The sequence below is a fragment of the Chenopodium album genome, chromosome 12, assembly GCF_948465745.1.
Source record: "Chenopodium album chromosome 12, dcCheAlbu1.1, whole genome shotgun sequence".
NCBI classification, from domain to species: domain Eukaryota; kingdom Viridiplantae; phylum Streptophyta; class Magnoliopsida; order Caryophyllales; family Amaranthaceae; genus Chenopodium; species Chenopodium album.
The window spans coordinates 549,728-571,670 of record NC_137845.1 but is presented as its reverse complement, the minus strand read 5'-3'; the positions used below and the strand labels follow the sequence as shown (position 1 = coordinate 571,670).

Genomic DNA, 21,943 nt, shown 5'->3' with positions numbered 1-21,943 from the left:
TTACTTCTAAGACGCAATTCAAATAAATCCCACATATCTATACTTTATATTTCCGTATAAAAAATCGATGGGTTTGGTTTCAATTAAGTATTATTAATTAGTTATATCCCTACCTTATAAAAAGTAGAAAGTAACTCTTAGGAATAGTGTGCTACCAATTATACCCTCACTATTGTGTACAAAATTGTGTGCAAAATGTGTATTTACTTTTTTACCCTCAATAATATGTTTACTATCATTAATACATTTAATGTTTTTTTTTTCATTAAACATATATCATCAATTAATTCGGTTTTTTTTAATAAAATATATGTAATGCTTTTTTTTTACTAATTAAAAAAAAATAATGCTTTACACTTCATATGATATTATTTTTATTTAAAATGAAAAAAAAATTGTATGTACGAATAGATGATTTATTACCAACTACCAAGGGACTATTTTATCTAATTGTTGCCTGAATGTTAATGTTTATGCGAGTTGTAGGGTGTATTGTTTCTCTTTTTTAGTTTCATATAGTTAATCTCATACTTCCTCCGTTTTCTTTTACTTGCAACACACCTTTTAGGCACGCAGTTTTAGGAGATGATTAGTGAGGGTAAACGAGCGATTTTATCAATATAATTTTTACACGAAGATTAGAATAGGGTTAAGTATCATTTGTAAAAATTATAATGAATAATTTATCCGTTTACATTACATTAAACCGACCTCAAAACACGTGCCACAAGGCTGTGTTGCAAGTAAAAAGAAACGGAGGAAGTATAATTTATGTAGAGTAATTACTAGGTTGGGTAAGAGTATAGACTTTCAAATAGTAATGATCCGAAAAATTGTTCTACTATTGCATATGTAATGTTAAATTACTTCTTTTAGTATATAATATGTGCTCTATGATTTTTGAATTGTATTTAATCCATTTCTAATTAAGTTTGTAGATGTTTTTGCAATATTACACTGTTGAATAATTGCATAGATGTTTCTTGAAGAAAGGTTGTGCAGGAAAAAACGAAAACTTTAAATACACATTCCATTAATTTATCAAACTATTTTCCCTAAAATCCCAATGTTGCGAAAAGTTTAAACACAACCCAATATAGACATCAAGAAAGGGCAAATCACTTCGCGCGCATTGCGCGCGTCAACTGCCCTAGTCAAGAAAAAAGAGGGTATGATTAATTAGTATCAAATTAGGAAAGATGTTATATACTTACTACTCCGTATGTCTTTACACTCGTAGTATTTGTCCGGTTTGACTTTTTACAATCTAAAAAATACTTCCTTTATTTTTTATTAGTGACACTGTTTATTTAGACACATTTGTCAATGTACACTTTTAAAAGTAAATATCTTTAATTACGTATTAGGCAAACTTATAAATTTTTTGATATTTAGAAAATAGATGTTGAGACGAAGCTAATAAGACCCTACGTTATTATGTTTTATCTAACACTAAATTATAAAACAAAGTCAAAGTAAATTATGTGAATAGTGCACAAAGTCAAAATGTGTCAACTAAAAAAAACAGAGGTAAATATCTCCAATTATATACGCATTAAAACTGTATTTTATTTTTTTTTATTATTTTTTTTTAAAGTAGATGTTGTAACAGATCTAGTACAACCCCACTTGACTACTCCATGCATTATTACTTTTTTTTTTTTTTTTTTGAAAAGCCCTTGTATTATTACTTAGGTTGGTGAAAATTATGATTAGATTTTCAAAATCGGATACCATAAAATAAATCAGACAAGAGAAGTAGGAATCTAATTAAGGGAAGGAGGGAGTACCACTTATGTATTACTCATGTCAACTTTAAAAACATTACGTGACAAAAGAGTTTTAGCACATGTGTTGATTTGTATTTACTATTGAAATACTACGTAATTTAATTCTCAATTATGTCATCTTTCCAACTGCCTTTTAATTACAAAAATTTGAAATTTAAAGACTTCATAAATAAATCTATAGCTTTGCTACTCGAGTGCTCGTCTTTGTCATTTTCTTTCTGAATTAGTGGAGGTGACGCAGTTGCAAATTGGCTACAGCCCCCATACGTGGGCATTAGCCCATCCAGGGGTGCTAATCGGGCGAGCCGAGCCCGAACTATGGTCAGCTCGGCTCGTGATCGTTAATATTTGTTCGAACTCGAACCGAGTTCAAACCTTTAAGAGTCGAGCTTTGACCGAGCCGAGCTTTGACTAAGCGTTGACCGAGCCGAACTCGAACTGTTCACGAACAAACTTGATCTATTCTTATCCCTAGTTTACTTGTCTTCTTTATTGTTTATTATTAAATTTTTTTATTTTACAACAAGTTTATTTTTTTAATAATGAAAACACTAACTTATTATTGTGTAATATCTATTGATAAATATATTTATATTTATATACATGATTTCTTTATATGAAAAAAATAATCGAGCTTGTTCACGAACTTTCGAGCCGAACTTGGCATAACTCAGCTTGGCTTGTTAAGGTCTCGAGCCGAGCTCAAACCCGAGTCGAGCCACCACGAATCGAGCTTTGACCGAATCGAGCTCGAATAGTTCACGAAAAGCTCAGTCTCATTATCACCCTTAAGCCCATCACTGAGGCCCAAATGAACAATCATCACAGCACCCAAAATCAAGCTGTAAATTACTATGTATGGATATTACGCACATGGGCGGTGGGCTCCTATCAAAACCAAATTTTAAAAAATTATATGTGTTCTAATATAAGGTTTATTTAAGGATATTTTTTATTTTTTTTATATATATATATTTTTTTTGTCATTTTAAAATATTAAAATGAGAAGAAAAAAAAAATAATTAAACAGAAAATCTATACTTGAGTACACCCATCACTATATGCACCCAGATTTATATAAATTGTGTTGCCGAAGTGCCAAACTCATAATTTCTATAGGCACTAGGTAGTTTGACATAACCTGTAGTCCCGTAGAACATTGGCTATGGCCTATGGGATCCCCTTTCCCAACGTCATTGTCATCCTCATCTTAATTATTACACTATTTTTTGAATAAGTGTATTAATTTTGGCAGATGCACAAATTAATGTATAAGATTGACAATTATTTTACTTACGAGTATCTATTAGTATAACTCTAAATAAAATTGTTTAATTAATTAAAAATATTAGATTATGACTATTACAATAGGGAGTAACATTTATATATTAATTAATAATAATATATAATCAAAGTTACTATTTTGTATATAGATAGTGTAAAAGTAAAATAGAAGCATTATTCATAAATAAGAATTATTTTTTTTTCTTTATTTGCTCATTTGAACATCATTTTGACTCACATCCAACCCACTTTTCTTCCTTTCTATTTTACTGCTTTACTCCTTTCGTTTTTCTGAGTTTTACTACTTAGCTGATGTACTTAGAGAATTCAACAAAATGTATCAGGGTCCAACAAAGTGATTTGAGTTTTTCAGAGTTTTACTACTTAAATTAGCTTTTGTACTTAGAGAATTCAACAAAATGTATCAGGTCCAACAAAGTGATTTGAGGCATTATTGTAAACGATAAAAATAATGCTATAAAAGGAACAAAGTAAAAGTGCATGGAATTTAGAAAAAAAATGGATAGAAATGGAAAGCCAATAGAATAACGTAAAATGGAGGAATTAGTAATTTTTGTCCCAACTATTTACGTATACCTACCTAAGGCGTTGATGATCACAATTAGTCAATTATGGTCAAAATTGTGAATGACTTTGAGCTCATATTTTCACTATTTACACAAATTTTGACCCTACTTTGAGATCATCTTTTACTATTTACACAATTAATTTGCTGGTGGGCATTAACCCAAAGTCTGTTTTTTTTAGTTAGCGGTTTTGTCGTCCTTTGTAACTTCGCTTATTTCTAATTCCTTTTTAATTTCTCCATTTATTTATCGAATACACACTGAAACGCATCCATATATGGAAAAAAAAAAAATTATTTACCGAAAAGGAACAATTCATTATTGATAGTAAATCAGTGGTCAATTACACAATACAAGATTCACAATTTTCTTTTATTACATAGTGAAATTCGAAAAATGACAATGCCACACACAAACATCACATAAAATTCATCAACAATCAAATAATATAATACGAAGTTGTAATAAATGATTAGATGATTAATAACATATATACTACTCATAATTAGTTAGTTGATGCATCAACGCTTGCAAACAACTCCACGTCCACTGAAACCAGAAGCGCAGTTAAGATCAGCAAATTCAATACTCTCCTCAGAGCTCTCAATCCCATTTCCATTGAATCTAGCTACGGCGCAATCGGTTGCGAAAATAGAAGATGAATGGAATTCCTTTTCGCCTCCTAGGACAGGCATTGCGACGCCCATCTTAACCCTACTCACGTAGTTACTCGCATAAGTTTGACCTAAAACACCGTTGACTTGTCTACTCAATGACTTAAACTTGAAGCTCAAGTCAAGATGAGCTAAACAATCTTCTTGGGTCACTCCATACTTGTGGATCAAGGAATCTTTTTCGGTGATTGGGACAACTACTGCCTTGATCTTGAAGTTACCCTCGGCCTCTATCACTACCGCGTTTGTAGCCTTAACTCTGGTGATGGAAACATCGCCAGCTGGTGATTGCCAGCTGGCACCTTCCTCCTCTGGGAGGTCAATGGGTTGGCCGTCGAAGGAGAGGGAGATACGGTCAATGGCATCGTTCCATGTGGCGGTCTTTTGGGCACCGAGGTAGATCTTGTGGTTGTTGAAGAGGAGACCTAGGGCTTGTACCCAGGTGAAGTCTCTTCCCATGTTGGCGGTCCGCTTTCCGATGAAATGAGCGTTGATGTGGAGGTTAGAGTCAGAGACTAGACAAAAGTCTTGGTCTTTTTTACCGTGGAAGTAAAATGTAATTCCATCAGCTCCTACGAACCTTGGGTCTTGGCACACTGCACCTGGCTTGTTGCAATCTGTATGTGTGTATCATGCAAATTAGAATCTAAACTTTAAGATAAATTTATTATGTACCCTTATATTATTAGCCAAAATCTAGATGAATTACTCTTACATTTTGGTTCATAACATGCTTTAAATTTACATAATTCTTTGATAAAATATCACCCTTTTTTTTTTTTTTTTTAGGTGCTTAGGACTAAAATGCAACTTAGAAGGTGTGAACATTATATTCTTTAGACAGGTTTGGAATGCTTAATTTTGAAAAAAAAAATGTACAAATTTAAAAAGCTACTTCGTACATTAAACGAATTAAATAATGAATTGAGTAAAGGAGTATAAGATTGAAACTTACCACAAACAGGACTACAAGTAACACAGTCAACTTGGCAAGTATCAGCACATGCAGCAGGACAAGTAAACTGCCTATAGTAGCAAGATGAATAGTACCTGTCCATGCACCTTACTTGCTTAGGACTAGAGGATGAAGGCGGGGTGGGAGTGGGTGGCGAAGGGGTAGGTGTTGGTGGCGATGGAGTGGGAGTGGGTGGTGACGGGGTAGGTGTTGGTGGTGATGGAGTGGGTGTTGGTGTTGGTGGGGACGGGGTGGGAGTGGGTGGCGAAGGGGTGGGAGTGGGTGGGGACGGGGTGGGAGTGGGTGGTGATGGAGTGGGTGTTGGTGGTGACGGGGTGGGAGTGGGTGGTGATGGGGTAGGTGTTGGTGGCGATGGAGTGGGTGTTGGTGGAGATGGGGTGGGCGTGGGTGGTGATGGAGGGGTATAAGGTGGAGTACCCCCCGGCCCTTTAGGCTCCTTGGGTTCCTTAGGCTCTTTGGGTTCCTTATCTTTGGGCTCCTTATCTTTAGGCTCCTTGGGTTCCTTAGGCTCTTTGGGTTCCTTATCTTTGGGCTCCTTATCTTTAGGCTCCTTGGGTTCCTTAGGTTCCTTATCTTTGGGCTCTTTTGGTTCCTTGGGTTCCTTATCTTTAGGCTCCTTGGGTTCCTTATCTTTGGGCTGCTTTGGTTCTTTGGATGAGACATCGGAATCCTTAGGCTCCTTGGTGGGAGTGGAAGGACTGGTAGTAGTTGTATCACCAGGGGTAGTGTAATCAACGGCTGCTGCCTCGGCAACAGCCAAGACAAGGAGGAGGATGACAGCCATCACTCTAGTCCGCGAAAGCTTCATTTTCGCGGAGCTTTTTAGTAACTGATTATTGAAAATATTTGGAAGGGAAGGTGTTTAAGATACAGATTAATGTTTTGGTGATGAGAATTCCAATGCTTGTATGTTTCTTTTTATACTGGAGTTAATAAGATGCATATCTTAATTTTTAATGTTGTTTTTAAGTAGAAGTAATATCTGTAAATGGCGTTCCTTTATTGGTATTCTACTCTATTTTCACATGGAGAGGGCCTTCCTTTCAGCTTCATTTTTTAAACTAAATAAATTGTATCTTAATTAGTATTCTGAAGTTTTACATATTAGTATTGCGTATAGAAACAAAGCTGATCATTTTTCTCTTATTTTTTACTCATAATAAGTTGATGATATCATAATAAGAGATTCGGAAAAAAGCTTAAAATGTTTGAATATGTTTTGGCTTTGTAGTACGCATCCTGCGAAATTAAGCATCGTCACAAAATTTTCACAAAAGAATACATGAAATTACAACATTCTTTAAGAACCTTCATAATAAGAATTTTTTTTTACAACAACCTTATTACATTTGGAATTTTAGTACTCCCATCAAATTAAGGAAGAGAGAAGGCATAATTGTATATCAAGGTTATGTGAATGTCATGTGCCATAGGTTGACCTACAATGGGACTCAGTATACGAATTGAAATGTATAGTCAAGTATTAAGTTTGTTTTTAGTTTATCATAGTTCGTTTAAGGTGTACTAAACTAACATAGCTGTGACCTTAATTAGTTGCCAAATGTTTCTTAGATATTCTAGATAGCAATCAAATTTCCATAGGCTCTCCTATTCTACATCACACGATCAATTTATTAGTACATACTTCCTCCATTTCTTTAATTTTTAGTTGACAAGTTTTTTTTTTTTTTTTTTTAAATTTTTTTAGTTTGACAATGCACAAATTCAACCATTAATATCTTTAATTACCAATAATTAAGTAAAAATTATAAAAAGGTGATATGATATTTTTAAAATATATATCGTTACGAATCTGACAAGATTTCACATGACTATTTTTTTTCATTACGTATAAATCACGAAATATGGTCAAAGAAAAATGTGTAAGTACTACTAAAGTCAAAACGTATCAACTTAAAAAAACGAGGGTAGTACTGCAATTATACGGTTACTACCATCTGTACATCATAAAATGCGAAATATTTTTATACGGTTCTTAGTGTATGTGAAAAACAAGTTCTACTCCCATATTTAGAAGCTCGTTAAATTATGCGAGTAAAATCCATTGTTTTGGTCAATGGCTTGAAATATAATGAAGCCTAGACCATTAAACAATTGCAAGCTAAGTCAACTATTATAGGGAGAATCAATTAAACTAAATAAAAGAAGTAAGCCGTCCATGCATGGCTTTCGATCCAGTTTATGTTCAAATGGGAAAATTTTCATACATGTTGTTTTACAATGTTTATGAAGTGTTTAATTTCAACGTACATGACAAGTCATATTTAATTTCTTTAATTAGTGTATGCATGGTTGTAGACTTGTAAGCTAAGGTTAAGGACAAATAAGAGCATAATAGGTTACCCTTAAGCATATTAGCTTGACTTTTTGTTTAAAAAATTAACGGTCTAAATAGGTTGCATGGAAACGGATACGGATATAAATACTAGAATCACAAAATATAAAAAAAATAAAATAGTTACTTGCAAGAGGAATAGTACATAGAATTATAGAAATATAGGTGGAATTCAAATTATTTAGAAATTCATATTCTTAGAGAACATATACTTCGTTTTTTAATAAACTCGTCACCAAGTAATTTGAAGTAATTAAATAGCTTAACTATTTATTAGGCATTCTTATTAGACATTTAACCTCTCAAGGTCACTTGCTGGGTCGGGGCTCCATACATCAGATACTTGAACTGCGGTAACCGCCTGACTTGTGACATGGTCATATACTCATATGGGGCCGGGGCTATGTATAGGGCGGTCCATTATTATAACCATTTCAGACTTCTTCAGAGGCTGGTAATAAGAAATTAAGAACATACAGAGTAAGTAACAAACTTAGAATTTTATATAAGTAGCTTTTATTTTATAATGGTTTACAATTGTACATCAATTGATAATGAAATTATAAGTGAAAATAACATGATCTAATACAACAAACAATCACACAATATAACAACATTTTGATATATATTGTAATGAAATTAATCAATAAATCTGTGTTTAAGAATTGAATTTTTTCAGCGTTTGCAGACTACTCCGCTGCCACTTATGCCAGAAGCACAGTTAAGATCAGCAAACTCAATTCCTTCATAAGAACGACCCTCATTCTCACCTCCATTACCATTGAACCGTGCAACGGCGCAATCAGTAGCAAACATGCTTGAGGAATGGAATTCCTTATCACCTCCAAGGACAGGATTAGCTACTCCCATCTTAACTCGACTCGTGTAGTTGCTTCCATAGGTTTGGCCTAACACTCCATTTACTTCATCACTTAAGGAGTTAAACTTGAAGCTTAAGTCAAGGTGTGCAAAGCAGTCCTCTTGGGGGGTTATCCCATACTTGTGGATCAACGAATCCTTATCCGTGATTGGGACAACCACGGCCTTGATTTTGAACTTTCCCTCTGCCTCTACCTCAACCGCGTTTGTGGGTTTAGACCTTGTGATGGTAACACCACCAGCTGTGGATTTCCAGCTTGCACCCTCGGTCTCTAGGAGGGTGATGGGCTGGTCATCGTAGGAAAGTGAGAGACGGTCTAGGACATCGTTCCAAGTGGCAGTTTTCTGAGCTCCTATGTAGAGTTTGTGGTTGTCAAACAGGATTCCTAAGGACTGCACCCAAGTGAAGTCCCTTCCCATGTTGGAGTCGCGCTTGCCAATGAAGTGAGCGTTGATGTGGAGATTGGAGTCTGAAACAAGGCAGAAATCTTGGTCTTTCTTTCCATGGAAGTAGAATGTTATGCCATCTGCTCCGATGAATCTTGGATCCTCACACACTGCTCCGGGTTTGTTGCAGTCTGCATTTGATGCCAATCGAGAATTTAGTAACTTTGTTTAGACACTGCACACTTGTATAGGTGGCTTTGTATGATGACATAATGTTTTCAAAATTACTAGTGTAACAAAATGCATACTTGTATATGATTAAAGGTAGAACTGGTACTAGGACTCGATTTACTGTCTGTTACATACATTGTTGTTAGCTGATAAATTTATAATCAAAGGACTAATTTTCTAATTTCATTGAAAGTTTTAGGTGTTTCATGATGTTTTTGTCCTAACTCGGGTGCTTTTAAAGCCAGCAACTCTTATTCACAATGTGCAACTACTAATGACAATGCTGTATTGCTGTAAGTTTAAGGAAGAATTAGACAGTAAGGAAAATGAGATGAGCTAGCTTACTGCAAACAGGACTGCAAGTGACACTGTCAACCTGACAGGTCTGAGGGCATGCAGCAGGGCAAGTGAACTCCCTGTAATAGCACGCCGGATACTTCTTGTTCATACACCTAACACGCTTGGGGCTAGACAAAGGTGGTGATTTGACAGCATGACAAACAGGCTGACAGGTTGCACAATCAACACTGCAACTGCGTGGACAAGAAGCAGGACAGAAAAGAGGCTTGTTGTGGCAAGAAGGGAACTTCTTGTCCTTGCATTCCACTTTCTTAGGCTTCTGTACCTTAGGTGGTGGAGGCGGAAGTGGTGGCACAGGCCCACAGACAGCCTGACAACTGTTACAATCAACTGAACAAGTCCGAGGGCACGAAGCAGGACAAAACAGATCTTTTTTATAACAAGGGGAGTACTTGTTTTTGCACCTCACTTTCTTAGGCTTGTGTTTCGGAGGGCCTGCCTCAGCAAACGCCGAGGCAAGGATGAAGACAACTACTATGACCAATGTCACTCCCTTCATTTTCTTGGATTGATTACTCTAGTTTTGATGTGTGTTTTAAGGATGTTCCTCTATGTTTCCTTTTATAGACATCTTTAATATTAGCTTGCTATGAACATTGACACTTAGCTTGTTCGAGTTGAAGTAACACTCTAATGGGAGTGTACCAACTTGGTTAAGGAGTTTATCTAATATTCAGGCCAAATTTGTTAGGCCAAAGTCATACTAAAATTAGTTAATTATACTTTGTACTCATTTTCTGGTAATTCTCCACATTATATTATGTGTATAACATATACTAATGGTGATTAATCACTGTTATACTTGATTAAAATTTAATAAGTCAGTAGTATTGTTGCAATGTAAGACACCTTGAATGTTAGCTTGTACGTAGTTTAATTAAGTTTTAGTTGCAGACACAAAATTTTCAAAATAGATTCAAACTTTTAGTACGAAGTAATAGTTTGGGTCATGACCTGAAATTAGGCCTCAAATTCTTTGGTATCTAAGTCAACAGTAATTAGGTGAACCTGCTTATATAGTCATGTATTTGGATTTTTTGGACCTTATCAAAATTACAGTATAACGCATTAAAGATTCCCCTAGTAATTGTAATTATATGTTGCATACACTATTTTAAGTATGTTCGGGTTCAAAATTATTATATTTTCTTATATAGTACATAATTATTTATGGATTTCGTAAATAAGTGATGAAGTAAGAGAGGAGATAGAAAAATGGTTCACAAGTTTATAAGGATGGATCCTTATTTATTGTATTCAATTCTTAACATAAGGGTCGAGATTGACACAACTGAGAAACACATTAAATTTACTTTTATATGAGCTGAAATATTTTCCTTGCATTGGCCAAGATATACTGTAACTTCCTTAACTTAATGAGAAAAGTAGCAATATTTCACTGATTTTAGGGGTAAGTTGCGGTTAAAGTATTAAAAAGGTGAAGGGAATTTCTAACGTGTGCCCGTAATCTTTATAATCATAATTATTTTGGCGCATTGTGACAAACTGAAAATAATTTTAGTATCACTTTGGATCCTCCACATTTATTTTGGAGTCTAAATCAAACCAATATATGTTTCCTTAAATGAATTTTATAGAGCATTCTAAAGAGCATTTCTGATTCTATTTTACGTTTGTAATCAAAAGATGTTATCTGATGCAGTATATGTTCTTTAGTTGTCATATAATCATATTCATATCTCTACAATAATGCTTACAAAAAATATTTTCTAGGCTCTATCTCATGTATTTGCAAAATTGCTAATAAGTTGTAATTTCACCAATAATCTGGTATTTAATATGGCTTTGGCTATTGTTCAAGAATTGCTTCAAGACTATCTGAAGTCATTGCTAAAAGAGGTAGCCACATGGTAGAAACATCTAAGTATATTGATCGTGTTGAATCTTGTTGAATCTAACTAGTGTTTGATTTCCAATTCAACAATCTTAAATCTACTATACACGTCACACGTGTGGTTATATATAACGTTCCCTTTTTTTATTACAATGATATGGAAGCACTCTTATCAGATGCAATAGATTTCACGTAATGTTATCTCTCTTTTGATATGAGAAAGATGATTTTCACTCTTTCAAAATTTAAGTATTCGTTAATTGTGTGTCCCCTGATTTTATTTATTTATTACGAAGTGTTTTTTTTTTTTTTTTTTTTTTTTTTTTTTTTTTTTTTTGAAATTCCCCTGATTTTATTGATGATCAATTGTTTCATGTCACACATGAATTATGTGCAGCGCCTCTAATAATGTTGATTTTCCTAAAATAGCCGAACATGCCCAAATCATGGAAGAGAAAAGCTTAAGGCATGTTTATTTAGCAAATTAAGCATTAATTTTCACTCTTGTTCGTATTAAAATATTGTTTTTTTTTTTTTTATTAACGTTGTAATTCTTAATTTTATCTGAAACTATAGGATTGGGGCGGAGTATGTAAGACTTGCTTGTGCTCAACTTACTTGTGAAGATAAGGATAAGGAAAGGTAAGTAAATCAATTAATAAAACATTCATCTAGTGTATAAGTTGAATTATTTCATTATTGTACTATTTGTACATAATTAAAATAAATGGCCCAATTTGCGATGATTTGATCAATTTATATCTAATCTAATTTACTATAGAGTATTTTTTTAATTATTACGGAGTATATATAATATAAACATCATGCATGCATGTATGTTAAACGAGTTTTATTGACGTATTTGGTATATTATATATTGATAGTTTACTTAAAAGTAAAAACTTTTGTGTATCGAAATGCAGATCTAAATGTTGTTGGATCCAACAATTTGTTTTTGAGTACAAAACAAATTTATATGTAACATTAGTTCATCTTAGCTTCCTTAATTTTTTTAAGACAAACTTAATGATTTTATTTTGAAAACATCATAGTTTTTCTCAAGGATTGAAGTGGATACAGACAGAATATTTTTATACAAAGGAGAAATTGGACACATTTGTTCAGGTATGTCATACGAAGTACGGAGCACTAAAAATGTACAAGTGCTAAAAATGAATTCAATTTCTAACTAATTTAAGTAATAGTTTTTCATCAATAATTTAATTATTCTTTATATAGATGGAGCGAAAGATTATCAGACTCAAGAACAAACTAAAGAAGTAAAGGAGGACATAAGCTTTCTCCTAATTCCAAGATATGACGTACTTGGAAGGGTCGTGCATTTCTTCTTGTATATTCTTATTTATATTTCGCCAAAATTTGTATTGTATGTACTAGTCCGTATATAAAAAGAGTGATTGTATGTAGTTGTAATATTATCGTGAAGATCACTAGATGTAATAATCAATTAAAAATAGCAAGTACAATGCAATTATCCATTTTATTATTACGTGTGTCTCTCTACTTTATACTCCGTACATGCAAATTTTAACTCTCACATTATATCATATTTTTTAATTAAGAACGAAATGATAGAAGATCAAATCATGTGATTAGGAGAGAGATAAATAAAAATTAAAATAAATTAGATAAGAAAAAAACTATAGCAGTACGTTAAGGGAAACATATAAAACTCTTTATAAAAAATAAAAATAAATAAAAATACATTAAAATACTATAAGAACGGTATAATTATCTTTAGGGTAATGCTATATGTATCAATGTATGTACCCCATATGACTAAAATAAACATTTTTGCAACTTTGGTATTAATTTAGGAATATATGACAAAATCACACAAAAATTAGTACTACCTCCGTTTCATATTTTTTGCAACTTTGGAATGTTTTATATCTCACAAATAATACCCAAAGTTGTAAAACATATGAAACAGAGGTAGTATAATTAATGTTATACTTTCATTTGTGAATTTATTTTTAGCTCCTTATATATAGCCCTCCTCCCCCCCCCCCCCCCCCCCTTTTTTTGATTAGTCTTATATATATATATAGCATTTTTTTATATATATATATAGCATTTTTTTTTATATATTTAATCAATTACTCGTGCATAAATAATGAATGGGATGACAATTACATAAGTACGTACTCCTTTTGTCTTGTAATATTCATAGCAATTTATTTCAATTTCTCATAAGTAACTAGTGTGTGGTGCGGGCGATGCCCCAAGTTGTTAGTTTATACTTGTTTAATTTAATAATCAAATTTGACTATTTAGATAGTAAGACTTGTTAGTTTTGACTTTAAATCTTACTATAAACATTTTTTAGTTGTCAACTTAATTATTACATAAAACACAAATAAGATCATTTGATGATGAAATGAGCAATAATTATCAAAATGAGCAAACTTGAGTGCACCGTATATCCGAATGTATATAACAATTTATATCAGCGAGTAGCGACTTCCTTATCCTTCCAATAACACCAGTGACACCACGCCTCACAGCCCTCACTAGTCTGTAGTCTCGACTCTACACCGAAAAATAGAAAACATGTCAACATTTGTTCATCTAAACTCTCTAAAACCCATCAAACTCACCACTACCCCAACTCGGCGTAACTCGCCGGCACTCGGCCGGAGCTCAATCCGGTGCGAATCCACGGCGGAGGTGGCGACGGAGAAGCGCCTTATCAAGGTGAGTAACGGTAACGATTCGGTGGAAATATGCCGAGTTTTGAACGGAATGTGGCAGACCAGTGGTGGTTGGGGACGTATCGACCGAAACTACGCCGTTGAAGCTATGCTTCGTTATACTGATGCTGGCCTTTCCACCTTTGACATGGCTGATCACTGTAACTTCTTTATCCCCATTTTTATGCTTTAATTTCGCTTTTGCCATTCAATTTTACTGGTCATGGTTTAAACCACTTGGCCAAAAACTATCCTCGCTTTTTCTAATTAACATGCTTTCATTTTATATTTTCGTTAATTGTTTGTTTGCGTTATTAGGGTATACTACGTATGTTATTTTTTTTTTTTATTTTTTTTTTTTTTTTGAAAAAACGTATGTTATTATTTGTTTGATTTATTAATAACGGAGAAATCAGGAAATTGCATCCAAGTTGTATACTCGTACTTTGTAGTCGTAGTACTCCTATAGTCTTATTATGCAGTTGGGTATATCTTAGTCTTTTTTTTTTTTTTTTTAAACGACAGGTGTACCTTACTAATGTTAGCAGGGTCATTATTTTGTACGATTACACGGCCCATTAGTTACGTGTATAATAATGACATTTTTTTGTAACAATCCTACTTGCAATACATTCGAAAATGACTCGACAAATCAACCCCAATCTGATTGCCTCCTCTAGACTTTTCATTTATGTAATGGCACCTAAATTGATACGAGTAGAATATTTCCAATTGTGTATATATGTGAACACTTAGAGGGGCATAAAAGTCAGAAAGCTTTTGAAAAACAAACGGTTGGCTACAGGATGAGGGATACCGGATACAAGATAGGATACAAACACCAAAATTCAGCTCTTACTTTACTCCATTTTTAGTATAGTAAACGCTAAACTGGCCCAAAAAATGACAGAAATCCTACCTTGTTCTTGCTACAGATTGGTGTTCACTTCTGTAAGAGCTAAAACTAGGACAAGAAATGGTATTGGAGCTGTTAAATTGAGGCCAATTTCATGCGTAGCAACTGATGGTGAAAAGAGTAGTATTGTAGTTAAGAATGGGAAGGATTCTTTGGAAATGTGTCGTGTCGTTAATGGCATGTGGCAAACTAGTGGCGGGTGGGGGAAAATCGATAGGGACAATGCGGTTGATGCTATGCTTCGATATGCTGATGCGGGGCTTGCTACTTTTGATATGGCTGATATATGTAAGCAGTATGATAGTTGGGAAACAAATGCAACATTTTGCAACTGAATATCTTTTATCTTTATCTTTCTGTTTTATTGCACCTAACTAGAAATCATATAATTCATAGAAGAACTTGAATGTACACTTATATAGCTGTATAGCTAAATTTTTTTATTTGGTGATTACTGATTATGCATGCCTAATATGCAATTCCAATTATGCACACTACCTAAATACTGTCTGTATTCTCTTTATATTAGAGAAAGCATACTTCTCTGCTCCTTATCTCAAGGAAGAAATTTTTGAAAATCAATATGATAGGAGATTCAGTTTGAACTTCTGTACTTGTTTCAGATGGACCTGCTGAAGATCTTTATGGAATCTTTATAAATCGAGTCCGTCGTGAGCGCCCACCTGAGGTTTTAGAAAAGGTCAGAGGGTGAGTTAGAAATTCCAGACTACTTGTAATAATCCCGTTTTTGCTGGTTTATTGTCTTCAAATCATGAAGCAAACTTAGACTAAGAATGGTAGCATGCTTGTAAACTTCTGACTGTTGAGTTCAAGAGGAACTCAGATATTTGATTGAGTAATTTTGCTGGTGTATCATATGGTTTTTACTTTAATGTTGCTTTTGACTGATTTCATTTGTAGTCTCACGAAATGGGTTCCATCACCAGTTAAGATGACAAGGAGTTTTGTGGAGGGGAACATTGATGTTTCAAGAAAAAGAATGGATGTTGCTTGCTTGGACATGCTACAATTCCACTGGTAAGGATGCTCCAGATTTTGTCCTTTTCCATGCTGCACCTTTAAGGGTTTGAATGCATATATTGTGATTTATGAAAGCATTGGTATGCTCTATCATCCCAAGCATTAGATTTGATTTTTTTTTTTTTTTTTTTTTGAGAAACATGATTCAAGTGTTTATTCAGCCATAGCTGTACCTTAAAATGTTAATTAAGAATTGTGCTCAATCATGTAGAATTTAGGACACATGTCTGGTCTTATTGCTTTGCATATGAAATATGTGTTTTCAGATAAATTCTAGCCATTTTTGGTGAATCCTGGCTGTTAGATACTTCAATCTTCTGAACACCACTTTTTCACTTTGAAATAGGTGGGATTATTCCAATTCTGGATATCTTGATGCATTGAAACATCTTACAGATCTGAAAGATGAAGGTAAGGTTCCATTAGGTCTTTGTTTAACATCAATGTTAGCAACCTAAAAAGTCTCAAGGATTTCAATTATTAGATGTGTAATTTCAGGAAAAATTAAGACTGTGGCTCTTACAAATTTTGATACGGAAAGGTTACGAATAATTCTTGAAAATGAGATTCCTGTTGTGAGCAACCAAGTAAGTCAGATACTCAGATCTGTTGATGTAGCTTCTTTTATGTGAAACTCCATTTTAAGGTGTGGGTTTTCAACTCAGTATGATTAATGCGTGAACTACTCTAGGTGCAACATTCTATCATTGATATGCGTCCTCAGCAGAAAATGGCAGAGCTTTGTCAGCAAACTGGAGTTAAACTCATAACGTATTCTCCCACCTTTTTTTTCGTTAACCCTTTACCCCTTGAAAACAGATTCTTACTTTCCCTGTCAAGCAATTTGGATCCAAAGGTCCATGTGATTGTAGTGTATAAATGTAAAATTGCTAAAGATATTCCAAGGCTCTTACATAATTATGTTTTCGCAGGTATGGGACAGTTATGGGTGGTCTCTTATCTGAGAAGTTCCTTGATACCAATTTGGCCATTCCATTTGCTGGTCCTTCACTAAATACTCCCTCCTTGCAGAAGTACAAAAGGGTATGGATTTTCTTCGTGCAATCTTGTTCTAGCTTCATTTTGGAAATGAGAATTATGCACTTGCCTGAGATGAAAGAAAGCAAACATACTTTAATTTGGAGTGATTTGGTGAATTATCATCAAACATTTGGCAGTGTTCTGGGGTTATACATGTATATATTTGGATGAAGCATTAAAATCTAATCATTCAAGTAAAAGTAACATTTTTTTTTTTCCTATTATTCATTTGCACCTTTTTATTTTATTTTTTACTTTTTTTTTTTTCCCGATGGTGTTATTAACAATCGAATGCATAACTTATTCTTTGGAAGTGTTCTTATTTTTCTGACAGCCATGGGTTGTGTCATAGTTCACTCTTTTGTTTTTGACTTGGGTGCATTTTGTTTTTCTGTTTATATGGCAGATGGTTGATGCATGGGGAGGATGGAGCCTTTTCCAAACCTTGCTTCAAGTGCTGAACAAAATTGCCAGGAAGCATGGTGTGCCCATTTCGACTGTTGCTGTTAAATACATACTAGATCAGGTAAAATCATTATCTTCATCTATCCTAAGATTGGTTTTGAGAAACTGAATGTTGCAATATTGTTGGATCAATTGCAGCCGGCTGTAGCAGGTTCCATGATAGGTGTCAGACTTGGACTGTCAGAGCATATTAAAGATGCTAATGCTGTATTTTCTCTTGAACTTGATGAGGAGGATGTCGACAGCATTCGAGATGTTTCCAGCAGGGGGAAGGATCTACTGAGAGTGATTGGTGATTGTGGAGATGAGTATAGGCGTGCTTAATATTAAGATAGGGTTGTTTATCATGCTTGATTGTTCTACCTGCATCAAAGAGCAAATAGTATCATATGATCATTTTGTGTAAAATACCAAAATTTTGTAATGGTAAAAAAATATCTTGTATAGTGTAACCAAACTGGGAGTTTTGTAATTCGTTTGTTTACAAATCGCTGTACTTTTATATACAGCTATAAATTGTTTGCTTGCTAATATCGCAAATAGTGGTTCGTACTTCTTAGCATGGTTTGCCAATATTGGGAAGATGGTCATAGAGAGAGGAAACTAGGAGGGAGCAACATGAAGGGGTGGGAGTAGAGTCAGTAGACTAGTAGAGGGCCTTAGAGTTAGTGCATGGGTTGAGTTTGTATTTGAGAAAAAGATATATCAAGTTGCTACTTTTGAGTTTTTGACAATGCCAAGCTCACTTTCTTTTCCCCATTTTATTGGATAAATTATGATCCATTTAATCAAACGAGCTGATGTGGTTTACACTATTGACTAACTATCTTGTTCAATACATTTCCTTGAAGATTTCAATGAACTAATCTTTTAAAATTATAAGAAAACTGTTAGGAAAATCACTCACATGTGAATTGAGACTAGTTGTTTTGCATCAAAAAAAATAAAGAGAGAATGATTAACATATAAGTCTAATGGGCTACTCCACTTATCACCAATTGATTTTAAGAATGAAACGCTAATATATAACTTCAACTCACCTTCAAATATACTCGGCTCAAGGCCTCAAACCAATTGAAACTCAAATTAATCACGAGTCGGCTAGGCTTAGTAAAACCCCTAGGTTGGGCTAGAGTGCCAAAGAACCCTTCTTGACTTGAAGTGAGTTCTCAACTCTCAAGGGAGTTAGAAATCGTTCCTAAAAATACATGTAAGGAGTACTTGACTATACAATTGGTTACTTACCTCGCTTCTGCAACTTCAATTGCAGTGTCTCCATAATTTGTACTCATCACTTCCATTTTCTTCAGGTAAAATTTCTCTCCTCCTTCTTCTCTCTTCATTTGTGATCTTCAGGAAAAAACCCACCTTCAAAAAAGAAAACAATGGAGAAGTAACCATTTCCTGCTCATCTTTAACCCCTTTGTGAATTCGAGCTTAAAGTTCATCCATTTGAATACCATGTTTAGTTTCCTATTTAGCACGATCATGAAGGAATGTATTAAAGTTTGGATTTTTCGGAATGCATATTACCTGTTTGATGAAATGCCTCTACGATATTTAATTTGGGTTCTTTCCCGTTTCATCGTTCTTTTGTTCTTTCTGGGGTTTTGAATTACGGTTTTATGTCCTTGATCAACTTTGGTCTATCTTCTTACCTATTCTGTATTGCCTTTTGATGAATTTCAGGTTTTAGTGCTGTTTTTTCTTGTACAACACTTACTTTGCAGCAAGTTAAAAGGATCAGAAAACAAACATGGATGGTACGTGAAATTTGACAGCTTACTCATGCATTTGCACGGCTGTTTTTTTCTTACGATGGCTTTGTTTTTAACTCCATATATGCTATAACTGGTTTGGTTTGAAATTAGCATATCAGGAAGGATAATTGGTTAAATAATTTGCTTAAGATGTTTGTCCATGTCAGAAATTTTAGGAAGAAATGAAGGTTTCAATTAAATTATTGCTTTACAAATGAGAATAGATATAGAAAACAAAGATCACTTCTGTGATAAGGACATGCAGTTAACTTCTGATTATTCTGTTGGGTCTATTCAGTCGATTCGCAGGAAACCATGGAGGAAACTATTTTGGTTGGTGATGATTTAATGACGGGGCCTCCATCACCTATCGTCCCTCCAGAGATAGCTCCTTATGTACTTGAAGGTGTCAACTTATGCGATGGGTTGCTGAGGAATTTATATTTGTGTAAGATGCTTTCTTGATGCTGAGTGATTTATAGAGCCTTGTATTGCCATACTGTAGCTGGTACTGGCATATTTGAAGTGTACTAGAAGTCTTAAACAACATTGCGGAATATGAAACATTTGATTAAAACTTTTTTGACTCTTTGATGATGGTGATGTCCATTTCACCTAGAGCTCAGCGTTTTTTTGTCGTGATTTTCCTTTGTTATAGGTTTACAGATCAATGATATTGAGCCATTCTGTCAAGATGAGATTGCTATGTATCGACAGTGTGCAGAAAGAAGAGTAAGATGATCTGATGTTCATAATATATGCCTTTCCTTACTGTTTCTCTCTGTCCGAGATTTAAGCTCCTGTTTACTTTTTGTTGTCAAAGCTTAGTAATATTGTCCATTAATCTGTTGAAAACTATAATGCTTTAGTATTGCAAAAAGATTGTTTAAAATTTAGATTGTAAATAACTACTGTAAAATTTATCTTCAAAAGTAGCTCCATAAAAATATATCATTTACTTTACTAATGTGTAACTAGATCAATAATGGTCAACTTTGATCTGTGAGACCTTGAACTCATCTTCTTCCCTACCTGCAATATAATAGGATAAGGAAATCAGGCAAAGGCTTCAAGAAAGTGAGCATAAATTAGGTTTATCAATGCCACTTGATCAAGCCAAGGAAAGGGCTGTTCAACTGGAATCAGAAGTCACTAAGCTGGAAAGGTACGTAGTGCACGATTGGTTGGTCTTATGATATGTCTCTTGTATTTGTTATCATCTGTCATCTACTTTGTGAAAGTGTAAAAGTTGTCAAAGGTTGTTCTATTCAAAAATGGCATGGGTATGACAAAGGCAAATCCAGTTTATTAAAATCCATTCCTGTTGCTTCTTGTAGTGAGACACCAGTAAGGCCCTGATATAATGGTTTGCATATTATTCAATCATCCTTGAATCCAGATTCTATAGATAGGTCAAGCTCTTCCCAAATTTACTCGTCGCTAGAAACACATCTTTAAATAATGTATTCTAGTGCATCTTTACTTTAGACATGCTGATAGAAAAAGGCCAGAAAAAGCCTTTATTCCTACCCAAGTTCCAGTTGCCACAGGGAAACATAATTCATCATTGTATGCTATTGTGTCTGTTCATTAGTGTGTGCTGTATGACAAGGATATGTAACTAGCACAAACCGTTTAGCTTTAATATCTAGAAGAATATTTCTAGGTTACAATGACAAATATGAAAGGTTGGTGCTTCATTGTATGTTCCCAATTCCACGGTAGGATGGCAAAAACAAAGTGCTGCCATTCAAACTATATGGCGTATGTGATGAGACATTCTCTTTAAAACTTTCCGTTCTGTCATACCTAATTATTTTGAAATGATTTTCAGGCGTTTGATTCTTGCCAGTGGAATGGAAGGTGTTGAAGGATTTCGCCAAAGATGGAGTTTGCATGGGTGTCTCACGGACATGAGGTAAAATCTAGTCAATCCATGATCCTGTGGTTCATCTAGAATGGTCAAAGATGCATGCTTCCATTCCAACACCCCCTCCCCCATCCATGTACATATAGTAATGCAGTTTAGAATATCTGATGGTAAATTGTTGAGTAATGATTTGAGGCTTCAGTACTTGATCTATAGGCCTTATTTAAAAAATAAAAATAAAATAAAACCCCTTTGCAGTAGAATCTTCACGACTGTTTAAATAATTATTGCAACTAAACTAAATTGCTTATAAGTTAAATTTTGGAATGATACACAGGAATAGATTGGAGTCCTTAAAGCAGGGACTGGAAAAGAGAGAGCCCGATGAGCCAACTCAGACTCCATCAACCAAAAAATGGTTTTTCTGGTCGAAGAACTGAAGAAGCAAAGGACAAGTGACTGAAGTGAGACAATTTCGCTACAAGATGCATTGTCATAAGAAGCAGGAAATTGTTGAATTTGATTCAGAGCCGTAATGCGGATACTTTTGTAGCTTCATTCTAGAAGTCTAGTTACTTTCCCTTTTCATTAGATTCATCGTCTCAACAACCCAACACATCATACATATCTCAGGTTACAACTTCATTCAACTTGTAGTTTGAAGTTTACTCTTGCACATTTTTGGTATAGTTTGAGACTCAGTTGTAATAAACGATGATATACGGAGTAATTAAATATAATTCTATTATTAGAAGTT

The 21,943-nt window shown here is 34.2% G+C and overlaps 4 protein-coding genes across 5 annotated transcripts; 2 read left to right on the top strand and 2 right to left on the bottom strand.

Annotated features, from left to right (window-relative positions):
• Positions 1–4,182: 4,182 nt before the first annotated feature.
• LOC145572729 (uncharacterized) lies at positions 4,183–6,119 on the bottom strand. Its single transcript, XM_081631701.1, has 2 exons — positions 5,291–6,119; positions 4,183–4,952 (listed from the first exon to the last, which is right to left on the bottom strand). Exons 1-2 carry the CDS (start codon positions 6,117–6,119, stop codon positions 4,183–4,185), a joined length of 1,599 nt encoding a protein of 532 aa, XP_081487827.1.
• A 2,223-nt stretch (positions 6,120–8,342) lies between these two features.
• LOC145572728 (uncharacterized) lies at positions 8,343–10,023 on the bottom strand. The gene is made up of 2 exons (XM_081631700.1): positions 9,510–10,023; positions 8,343–9,124 (listed from the first exon to the last, which is right to left on the bottom strand). The coding sequence occupies exons 1-2, from the start codon at positions 10,021–10,023 to the stop codon at positions 8,343–8,345; spliced, it is 1,296 nt and encodes a 431-aa protein (XP_081487826.1).
• A 3,853-nt stretch (positions 10,024–13,876) lies between these two features.
• On the top strand, positions 13,877–18,072 carry LOC145569938 (uncharacterized). 2 transcript variants are annotated; one of them, XM_081628907.1, is made up of 9 exons: positions 13,877–14,254; positions 15,633–15,717; positions 15,931–16,047; positions 16,397–16,461; positions 16,549–16,637; positions 16,742–16,821; positions 16,983–17,094; positions 17,498–17,617; positions 17,695–18,072. In XM_081628907.1, exons 1-9 carry the CDS (start codon positions 13,954–13,956, stop codon positions 17,878–17,880), a joined length of 1,155 nt encoding a protein of 384 aa, XP_081485033.1. In that variant the 5' UTR covers positions 13,877–13,953; the 3' UTR covers positions 17,881–18,072. The 2 variants fall into 2 exon arrangements, with proteins under 2 accessions (XP_081485033.1, XP_081485034.1); XM_081628908.1 differs by lacking the exon at positions 13,877–14,254 and adding an exon at positions 14,870–15,297.
• Positions 18,073–18,717: 645 nt separating this feature from the next.
• Positions 18,718–21,905, top strand: LOC145571463 (uncharacterized). The gene is made up of 7 exons (XM_081630502.1): positions 18,718–18,866; positions 19,246–19,319; positions 19,615–19,764; positions 19,975–20,048; positions 20,363–20,481; positions 21,151–21,234; positions 21,524–21,905. The coding sequence occupies exons 2-7, from the start codon at positions 19,313–19,315 to the stop codon at positions 21,624–21,626; spliced, it is 537 nt and encodes a 178-aa protein (XP_081486628.1). The 5' UTR covers positions 18,718–18,866; positions 19,246–19,312; the 3' UTR covers positions 21,627–21,905.
• The last annotated feature ends 38 nt before the right edge of the window (positions 21,906–21,943 follow it).

Excerpts from the sequence above, each read along its gene's own strand:
- LOC145572728 (XM_081631700.1), bottom strand. The coding sequence starts at position 10,023 with ATGAAGGGAGTGACATTGGTCATAGTAGTTGTCTTCATCCTTGCCTCG. Across the intron at positions 9,125-9,509 it reads CACTTGCAGTCCTGTTTGCA|ACTGCAACAAACCCGGAGCA; the intron begins GTAAGCTAGCTC and ends CATCAAATGCAG.
- LOC145572729 (XM_081631701.1), bottom strand. The coding sequence starts at position 6,119 with ATGAAGCTTTCGCGGACTAGAGTGATGGCTGTCATCCTCCTCCTTGTC. Across the intron at positions 4,953-5,290 it reads TACTTGTAGTCCTGTTTGTG|ATTGCAACAAGCCAGGTGCA; the intron begins GTAAGTTTCAAT and ends ACACACATACAG.
- LOC145571463 (XM_081630502.1), top strand. Across the intron at positions 19,765-19,974 it reads GCTGAGGAATTTATATTTGT|GTTTACAGATCAATGATATT; the intron begins GTAAGATGCTTT and ends CCTTTGTTATAG. Across the intron at positions 20,049-20,362 it reads GACAGTGTGCAGAAAGAAGA|GATAAGGAAATCAGGCAAAG; the intron begins GTAAGATGATCT and ends GCAATATAATAG.
- LOC145569938 (XM_081628907.1), top strand. The coding sequence starts at position 13,954 with ATGTCAACATTTGTTCATCTAAACTCTCTAAAACCCATCAAACTCACC. Across the intron at positions 16,462-16,548 it reads TACAGATCTGAAAGATGAAG|GAAAAATTAAGACTGTGGCT; the intron begins GTAAGGTTCCAT and ends GTGTAATTTCAG. Across the intron at positions 16,638-16,741 it reads TTCCTGTTGTGAGCAACCAA|GTGCAACATTCTATCATTGA; the intron begins GTAAGTCAGATA and ends GAACTACTCTAG.